The sequence below is a fragment of the Trachypithecus francoisi genome, unplaced genomic scaffold (genome assembly GCF_009764315.1).
Source record: "Trachypithecus francoisi isolate TF-2019V2 unplaced genomic scaffold, Tfra_2.0 Lachesis_group12, whole genome shotgun sequence".
Classification (NCBI taxonomy): Eukaryota; Metazoa; Chordata; class Mammalia; order Primates; family Cercopithecidae; genus Trachypithecus; species Trachypithecus francoisi.
The window spans coordinates 81,812,433-81,821,770 of record NW_022681457.1 but is presented as its reverse complement, the minus strand read 5'-3'; the positions used below and the strand labels follow the sequence as shown (position 1 = coordinate 81,821,770).

General features: G+C 59.4%; 1 protein-coding gene across 2 annotated transcripts; it reads right to left on the bottom strand.

Moving 5' to 3' along the window:
• Window positions 1–729: 729 nt before the first annotated feature.
• On the bottom strand, window positions 730–5,908 carry CLDN19 (claudin 19). 2 transcript variants are annotated; one of them, XM_033229332.1, is made up of 4 exons: window positions 5,501–5,908; window positions 4,105–4,269; window positions 3,913–3,997; window positions 730–1,761 (listed from the first exon to the last, which is right to left on the bottom strand). In XM_033229332.1, the coding sequence occupies exons 1-4, from the start codon at window positions 5,721–5,723 to the stop codon at window positions 1,599–1,601; spliced, it is 636 nt and encodes a 211-aa protein (XP_033085223.1). In that variant the 5' UTR covers window positions 5,724–5,908; the 3' UTR covers window positions 730–1,598. The 2 variants fall into 2 exon arrangements, with proteins under 2 accessions (XP_033085223.1, XP_033085224.1); XM_033229333.1 differs by lacking the exon at window positions 3,913–3,997 and having other exon boundaries at window positions 1,493–1,761.
• Between the last annotated feature and the right edge of the window lie 3,430 nt (window positions 5,909–9,338).

The following is a 9,338-nucleotide window of genomic DNA, read 5'->3' as shown; positions in this document are numbered from 1 at the left end:
AAAGCCCTTCTAACTCTGACAGTACTGCTGGGTGCAGCAAGCAGTTCCAGCCACAGTCTCTGGGCAGCCTCAGGCTGTCCCCTCCCCTCTCTGATTCTAGGAAAAGACCTTGGACCTCAGCTGGATGCTGGGGATCAGGAGAGGAGGAATGGTAGGTGTGGAAACAAGGGGCAGGATTCGGGGTGAGCAGAGCTGGGAGCTGCAGACCTTGCTCAGGACAGTCCTGATGCCGGCAAGCTCCTAACGCCCTCCCCGCATTCCCTTTTCTACATAGGGAGCTCCTACACTGTGTTCCCTCACCTATCTCTGATCCCCAGCATCCAGCTGGAGGGCCTTCCAGAAACTGTCCCTTCCCTTAGGAGGTCTCTGGAGCACAATCACAGGGGCAGGGTTTACTACCTTGGGGCCTCTTTCCACACCAGGGGCTCCCTGACCCAGGGGCCTGCTCCCAGAGCTGGGCCAGGCCTCAGGGGCAGCCTCCAGGAGTGGGTGGGGTCCCCATCAAGGAGGGCCTTGAGCCAAGGCCAAGGCCGGGCTTGGGAGGGGGTTCCCTAGACAGGGGGTAGGAGCCCTGAATTATCTCCTGCTCAGCCTTGGATATGCTGTGTAACCCACCCTGGACCTCTGTCTCCTCATCTTTCTGCCCAGGAGCCCCAGGGGTCAGCACTGACCATTCTGACCCAGGCCCTGTCCAAGTCACGCCGAGGACAGACTGAATGACACCATGACTGGTGCTGGATGTTCACTTCTCTTTCCAAAAAATATGAAACACAGAGTCTGGGTATGGCAGGGGACAGAGCCTGGCTGGGGACTGGACATTACACACCCAGGGGGCCCTTGGCGGAGGCGGGCAATTTAACAACTGGTCTGAAAGTCAAAAGAGAGAGAGCTGGTTAGTGGAGTGAGCTGTGGGGTCGGGGACAGGGGCTGTGCATTCAGGCCCGGACATGGGTACTGGCCAGCATGGCGAGACCTTGGCCCTCACAGCAGCCCTGCCTGGGGCCCATTCCCGGGGGCGGGGGCGCCATGGTCCGACCTAGCCATCTGTGTGGGTGGCCCCCAGCCCTGGGTGCACTGGAAGAACCTGAGACCTAAACTCAGACCCTCCCTGTCCTCGTGTGAACGTTCAGCATCCCGGCACTGCCCTTGTGGGGTTGCTATGAAGAGCCCATGGGACTGGGGAGGGTGAAGGTTTCTGCTCACCCCAAGGACCTGGGTACTAAGGTACTTCTTGGCCACTGCTGTAACTCCAGAGCCCAGCACATAGCAGACACCCACGCGGCTCTTCAGTGAGTAAACAGCCGGGCTGGTGCCTGAGGGCCTGTCTCCAGGGATGCATGCTGGTGCCCACCAGGCTGTGCAGACAGGACCGTGCCTGGACCTGCATCCGTGTGTGTGCCTGGGGGCTGGGTCCTGCCTCTGGTCTCTCTGAGGATCTGGGTCTCGGATTGCAAGGTGGGTGCTTGCGTTGTGGACAAGCTACTCAGAGCACCTATGCCCATCCTATGCCCCAGTGGCCCTGCCCAGGGTGCTGCGAGGCTGGCTGGATGCTGGACGAGGGGGCCACCGGGTGGGGGGCTGGCCAGGGCAGGAGGAGCTCAGACGTACTCTCGGGCAGCAGCAGAGGGTCCAGGCCGATAGGGCTGCGGGCTGCTGTTGGGTCTCTCTGGCTCCGGGCACGTGCAGCAGAGGAAGGAGCCCCCCAGCACGGCCAGGCCAGCTGAGGCCCAGCCCACAAACAGGGCTGGGCCAAATTCATACCTGCAAGGGGTAGGGAGAATGGCATCAGGTGCGGCTGCTGCCTCAGGTTGTTCCCAGTCCTTGCCCTGGCAGAGGAAGGGCAGAGTGTGTGGAGCTGGAGGCTGGAGCTGCACCACCTCTTCCATATGTCCAGATAAACTGAGGTGAATGCCCTTCCTTTCTCCCTCCCGCCAGCCCAGAAGATCAACACCACACAGGGTGACCCGGCCCAGGTGGGCGTGAAGGCTAGAGGCTTGGCCTCCAGCTCCTGCTCTGGGCAATCTTGGGCTCATTTCCTGGTCTGGCCAGTGGAGGGGGCATGGGAGGGCCTGAGAGGTCTGCACGGGAGGAGTGGGGCAATCCCTGCCATCTTTTTTCCCAGTCACAGTCTGGCCCACAGAACTCCCAGCCAGGACTGCTCCCGCTGCCCTCTGGAGAAGGCCAGACCTTTCCACCTGGCACTCTGGGCTCTCCACACCCAGGCTCTGCTGGCCAGTTCAGCCCCGCTCCTAGGTCTCACTGCCTTAGTGCCTTTGCACAAGGCACCCCCTCCTGGGGCACCAAGCCTCCCAGCCCGCCACTCCTGTGCCTCCCCAGTTCCTTCTCTGCCTTCAGAGCCCAGTTCAGATGCCTCCTCCTCATGGGGTGTTTCCTTGACATCCTCTGTGTTCACACTGCGCCTTGCGTGACTCCACTGCCATGCTTTCTTCAGGAGGCCTCAGCCCCTTGCTTGTCCGGCCCCCTGGGAAGCCCCTTGAGGGCAGACAGAGCCATTAGTATCCCCAGGACCTAGCACAGGGCCTGGCAGCCCGAGTGGCATCGGGGACTGTTGAAGGGATCGGGGGCTGAGTCCTATCCTGACATGCCTAAGCTGGACCTTGCTTGGCAGATTTTGTGGCTGCAGCTGCCACCCAGGGAACAAACCTTGTACCTGAGATCTCCTCCCTCCCCTCCCCTCTCCACATCTTTGCCTCCTCCAGGGATCCCTCCCGATTGCAACAGCCCAGGCATCTTTTCTCATCCTCTCTCCACTCCAAGGCCCAAAGTCCATTGGGATGTCTAGGTTTGAGACTGTTCCATTCTCTGCTCCTGGCTAGGTTGAGAAGTGAGGGAGGAGCCAAGGTGGGCCCAGGCCCTTTGCAGAGCACCCCCTTCCGTTTCCATGCCCACAGCCTTACAAGTCCTGGTTATCTCCTGAATATCAGCCTGCTTTCTACTGCTCCCTCCCTGGCGCCCCAAACCCTCTGCTCAGACCTTTGGGACAGCCGCCTTCCTGGTGTCACTCCCTCCCCACCATTCTGCATATCACAGCCAGAGAGACTGCCGCTGCCTCCACTCGGATGAGGAACAAAATCTTCCTATGGTTGCAAGGCCCTCCACGATCTGCCTTTATTCTCGAGTTTCTTCCTGGCTCAGAATAACTGCTGCCTCCTGCAGGAAGTCATCTCAGCCCTGCTGCCACCAGCAGAAATGCCACACCCTCACCTGCATCTTGCTGGATACGGACAACCATGCCTGAACTAGTGCTCAGTTTCTAGCCCCATTTTACAGAGCAGGAAACTAGGCACAGAAAGATTAAGTAACTTGCCCAGGTGACACAGTACATGCAAAGCTGGGTTGATTGATCGTTTGATTTTTTTGAGACAGAATCTCGCTCTGTCACTCACACTGGAGTGCAGTGGCATGATCTCGGCTCACTGCAACTTTCGCCTCCCGGGTCCAAGCTATTCTCCTGCCTCCTCTGCCTCCCAAGTAGCTGAGATTACAGGTGCCCGCCACCATGCCCAGATAACTTTTGTATTTTTAGTAGAGATGGGGTTTCACCATGTTGGCCAGGCTGGTCTTGAACCCCTGACCTCAGGTGATCCACCCACCTTGGCCTCCCAAAGTGCTGAGATTATAGGCGTGAGCCACTGCACCCAGCCAGAGGTGGGATTGAAACCCAGAGCCAGGGCACTTAGGTCCTTAGAGAGTCCTTGCTGCACCTGGGGGCCCATCAAAGGCTTCCCGCCCCACAGAGGGCCCTACCACACTACTCCTGGCACCCCCCCTTTAAAGCTTCTTGGACAGCAGCTGGACCCTGTCCTCCACTTCCCCCGCCAGGTGATCCAGTGGACAAAGGTCAGTGGTCCCAGAGGAGGTGAAGCAAAAGACCCAAGCCCTGGCACCCACCTGGCATTGACAGGTGTGCTTGGGTTGAAGAACTCCTGGGTCACCAGGGTGGCATACCACGAGACGGCAGTCAAAGTGCAGAGGCCTAAGGACAAAGCAGAGGGGTGCTCAGCTCTGCTCTGGTCCCCTGAGGCCACTGGGGCTGGGGCTGCCTGCCATGGCTGTGATTGTGGAGGAGTGAGGGGCACTTACCTGCCAGGATGAAGAGGGCTCCCCCGGCGATGGCGACACGGCCCTTGGCAGTGGGGTTGCTGTCTCCCACCCGTGTGCACTTCATGCCAACTACACTGAGGACCATGGCCACGAAGCCCAGGAGCACAGCCACTACCATCAGTGCCCGCGCTGATTGGATGTGACCTAGGGTGGGCAGGGTGACGCTGAGTCGGGCTGGCGGGGATGGGGGTTGGGTTGGTGCCTGGGATTGGTGGAAGGGGCCCAGCTTGACAGAGGCTTGAGCAGGAGCTGGCCTGCGGGTCAGACCACCTGCTGGCAGGTGCAGGATAGTGAGGAGTGACAGCCTGTGCCAGGAGGACAGGGTGTGGGGGTGAGAGTCCGCTCACCCTTGCAGGCTTTTCTGGTGGTATGATTCACTCTGCTGTTGCTTTCTGGCCTGGGGATTCCCTCTTGGGCTAGACCCATCCTCCCAAGCAGCTGAGGGCAGCTCCAGGGTCCCCTCAGATTTGGTAGAGGGAAGAGCTGGGGGCATCCGAGGCCCAGCTCAACTCAGCCTGAGCCCCGCAGCAACCCCTCCCCCAGCAGCCATTCAGACAACGGTCACTTTCCCCTCCGCCCATGGCAGCTGGAAGCTTGCCTCTTCATGGGTACGTGGGTCCGGCCTGGGCCCTGGGGGGCGTTCAGGAGACCTGGGTCCCTCAGCGAGGCTAGACGACCTGCCTGAACTGACCAGACTGAACTGGCACAATGGGGCTGGTTGATGGCCGCTCTGCTCCCAGCTCCCATGGGGAGCAGATTGCCCCAGGGGGTCCTGGGCAGATTGCAGGTGGGTCACCTCCACCCCAGAGTTAGAGCTTCGGCGGTGCCTGTCAGGCTCAACTCCACACCCCAGAAGGAGAGGGACTGCATGCAGATGCACCTGTCGGTGCATGCATGTGCACGTGCGTGTGTGTTTGTGTGCCTGCGTGTGCATGCACCCATATGCTGGCACACAGGCCTGGGAGCAGGACTGGGGAGCAGGTGTGCATTGTACAGTGTGTGTCTGTCTGTTGAGTGTGGGGAGAAGTGGGTGAAGGGTCTTAACTGAGCCTTTCGGAGTGCCACAGGTATTAGTATTCCCCTTTGGAGACGAGAACATCACAATGGGAAGAGGTTTGGTGACTGGTTCAAAGTTACAGTGACAGAGCAGAAATCTGGACCCACAGCTGCCAGACCCTAGAGCCCTCCCCTCCTGCAGGGCAGCAGGCTGGCCTGGACTGTCGATGGGCACAGGGCAGTAGTGGGGAATTGTAGAGTGGGGGCTGGAGGATGGAGCCCAGTGTAGACAGCAGACTGTGAGGAAAGCTTGCTCCAGGCCCCTCTGCTGTTCCCACCTCCCACCTCCCACCTCCCACCCTGCTGGCCTCAGGCCTACCGTCCAGGGCGAGCAGGGAGTCGTAGAGCTTGCACTGCACTTGCCCGGTACTCTGGGAGGCACAGGACATCCAGAGCCCTTCATAGAGGCCCACGGCGGTGATGATGGCGTCGCCTGCGTAGGAAGACTGCTTCCACTGCGGCAGGGCTGTGCTAGCAATGATGCCTACCCAGCCACCCAGGGCCAAGAAGTAGCCCAGGAGCTGGAGGCCTGAGTTGGCCATGGCCTGGGGGAGGGGACCAAGGGTCCCGGGACTCAGAGCTGGGCCAGGGTCCCAGCAGGGGCTGTGGTCATGGCCAGGTGGGAGGAGCAACTGGGCAGGGGGAGCAGTGAGAAGGAGGGTCAGAGGCAGAGAAGGAGAGGTGGCGGGCCGGCAGCGGCTGGAGCAAAGGCAGTGGCTTTGGACTCCAGAATGCAGGGGGAGGCCCAGGGGCTGGAAAAGGCCAGGGCCCGCCCACAGCAGCCGCCTAAGCCAGAGCAGGGTCCCCAGCAAAGCTCATGCCCAGCCCCCTGGGGGCGGAGGGCCGGCCCATGGCCCAGGTGGTGTCCCTGCCCCGCCCCCTTCCCCAGGGATAGGGAAGGGAGGGGCTGAGAGGAATGACCCAGCTGCCCTCAGGGCCTTTCCCCCCAGGGAAACCCCTTTAGGAACCTGATTTGGGTGCCCTAAAATTCAGATAATCACTCACCCAAACACCAGCCCTGGGAGGGTGGGCTTCGCTCTTGCAAGGCTGATGTAACCCTTGGGGTTTTCTGCCCTTTGACTTTAGGACAGAAGGGAAGGGGATGCCAGTTTGCAGCAGGTAAAACTAGAGTTAGACGTCAAGGATAACTTTTTGGCAGGGGCTCTGAAGCTAGATGTGGGGAGGCTGAGTTACGGGTGGGGTGTTGGGAAGAGGGGTCATGGGTACCTGGGACCTATGTGTGCCAAAAATCAGGGAGGCCAGACCAGGAAATAAGTACTGTGGGGTCTTTTTGAGATCTGAGGGGGACAGAAAAGGGGCCCTATCGAGGCTGGGCCAGTGCTGGCTGCCGGCCAGCAAGGGGCCTGGTGGGGAGCTGGGGAGACAGCCCCGACCTTCTGGCATCAGCCTGAAGGAAGGCGGATTGCTCAGCCCCTTAATCCCCTTGCTGGCTGGCTTAGTAGCTCCCGCTGAGACTGGAACACTGGGCCCTGGCCCCCAGCTCTAGAGCAGCCTGGTGCGGAGCAGTAGCCTCTGCACATTCCTGGGGTTCAGGCTGCCCCCTCCGAGCACCCCCACCTCCCTCTTCTCTCTCCCAGTCTCTCGGTCCTCAGGAGTAGGGGAATGTTTAACTCTCTTCCACCTCATTAGCAATCCCCTCACGTTCAATCGGGCCCCACTGCGGCGTGGGTGCAGGAGGAATGTCACAACCCTGCTCCCACTCCTGCCAGCCCCCGGCCGCCCCCTCCGTCCCCAATAGCCCACCCACCTTTCCTGGACTGCATTGCGGGAAGGCAGGGTCCTGCTGCAGACCCCTGCTGGCTTCCTCCCCCACAGCCCAACCCCCCTCTGAAGGGACAAGTCCCCGGCCTGCTCCCTCGCATTCTTCACGTGGCTATGCAAACGAGAGGGTGCCAGGCGCTGAGCAGACAATGGCAGCCCTGTGTGCCCGCCCAGGGCGTAGGCCTCTGGTATGGCCTGCAGCTCTGGCCAGAGCTGGGGGAGTGGTCTGCCGTCTGAGGGTCAAGGGTGGGCACTGCTTGGCCTGTGGTGGGCCACACTGGGACCCTCTGAGGCTCTCTGTGCTGGGAGAGTCAGAGCCACGTGGATTCAAGCACACACAGACCTGCTTCCTGCATGACCTGCGGGTCCGAAAGAGCAAATGGGGTCTAGGACAGTGGCAGAGAAGTAAGTCCTGAGCTCAAATTCCTCTGCCACAATGACAAGACAGTAGGATCGAGGGGAGCTTCCTCCATCCTGCTGGGGCAGCAATGGGCACCCTGCGACCAGTGCATTAATTTAAGCATGCAGGCCACTGTTGCAGGCAGCAGGCCTCCTAACAGTAAGGAGACCACGGCAGAAGGAGGTGATAGACCCCCAGCTGGGAAGCAGCAGGAAGGGTTTTCCGCTTGAAACTGTGTGGTGCTTGCCCCCCTGGTCTCTCTCCCACACTCCTCCCTTTTTGAGGGAGGCACCAGGTCCAGATTGAAGGGGGCCGCGGGCAGTGACAAGATGCTCCCCAGGGGTGACCTGAATGACTGTGGTGCCTCAGGGTCCTCACTCTAAATGGGAGGTTTGCTGCATGGAGTTGTGGTAGGTCCGTTAAGGTAAGCGATGTCTGGGGAGGGCAGGGGCCTGGTGCTGGGTAGCTTTTCCACATATGCTTCTCCAAAGGCGAAGCCCTCCTTCTCCCCACGCTGGGCCTTGGCCCCTTTTCCCTGCCATCTGCAGGAGTGCTCTCTGTAGGGAAGATCCAGGGGTCATTCTGGTTTCAGGAGGACCTGGGTCAGGAGCCCAGAGGCCAGTTGGAAACACGCCTCAGAGACCACGGGCTGCGGCCCCCTCCATTGACAATTTGAGAGCCAAAGAGGGGAAGGGAGCCGCGGTCCACAGGGCCCCAGAGCCAGCAGGAGGCCTGCATGCTCCTCCATCCTGGGCGTTCCCAGAGCCTCTTCGTGATCCAGAACAGGGCTCTCCTCTTCCTCTGAAGCGCTTCTGTTTATCCCTTCTCTTTGTTATTTGAGGCTTTGAGTCTCTCCTACCCTGATGGCCTTCCCTCACTCTTGGTCCAAAGTCTTTTGGAATTCAGATTCTGCTTCTGGAGTGGCACTCCGTAACCTGGCACAGCTTCTCCATCTAGGGCACCTACCACTCCTGGTGCCCCCCTTGCAGTCCAATGACTCCCAGGCATGCGGGGAGAACAGGAAGGCTCAGGGACCCAGCCCAGCCTGCATTAAGAGCTCACTGAAACTGCCCTGGGGTGGCACACCACACTGTGCTTTCACTCAGGCTACGAGAAGCCTACGGTTCTAGCTTTACCCCTGCCACTGAAAAGCTATGTGACAGCCAAGTCCTCAGCTTCCCTGGACCTGGTTTCTCCACTGAAAAGTAGGGATAATAACATTTGCCCTGTCTGATGCATGAGGGAGTTTACAAGGATCAGATTTTGATAGGTGAGAAATGCCGTTTAAAAGCATAAAACGCCTGCAGAACTGTGGCTAATTAAAGCTCTTCCAAAAAGACTCCCCGCACAGTCTGCCCCTCCAGCCTTCGCACCCTGGGAGTGGGCAGACTGCCTGTGGCTGAAGACCCACTGCCACTTCCTCTGCAACAGTGCCTGACTGACAGCCGGCCTTGCTAGGTATGTGGTGATCACTGACTGTTTGGTATGAGGATTCAATGTTTTTACCTCCCTCCCTGTGAAAAATCGGAGACCTTTCCACTGCCCTCTCTCACTGCCAGTTAGGAGGGTCTGATTCAGTCTTTAGCAATCTAGCACCTTCTCTGCAATCATCATTTGAAATTTTGGAGTTCTTATCACCCTCCCAACTCACAGTCTGAGATTCCCGGAACTATAAGCTTGGAATGGAGACTACTTGCCTCAGGGCACACAGCTAGAAAGCAATACAGCCAGCTGTGTGGCCACCCCCAACGATTCTGCCTGCCCAGGCATGGCTAAGCATCCTGATCTGCAATCCCATCATACTCTTGGCATCTTTTCATTCGCAGCACTTAGCACATCATTTGCCTCCTTCCTGAGGTCCCTGAGCACCTTGAGACTGTGTTAGCAGACACATTTTTGTGTTCCACCCTCTCGCCCCGGCCCAGTGCCTCTGTGACACATGTGGCTGTCCCATTTGCCTTATCTCCTGTGCTAA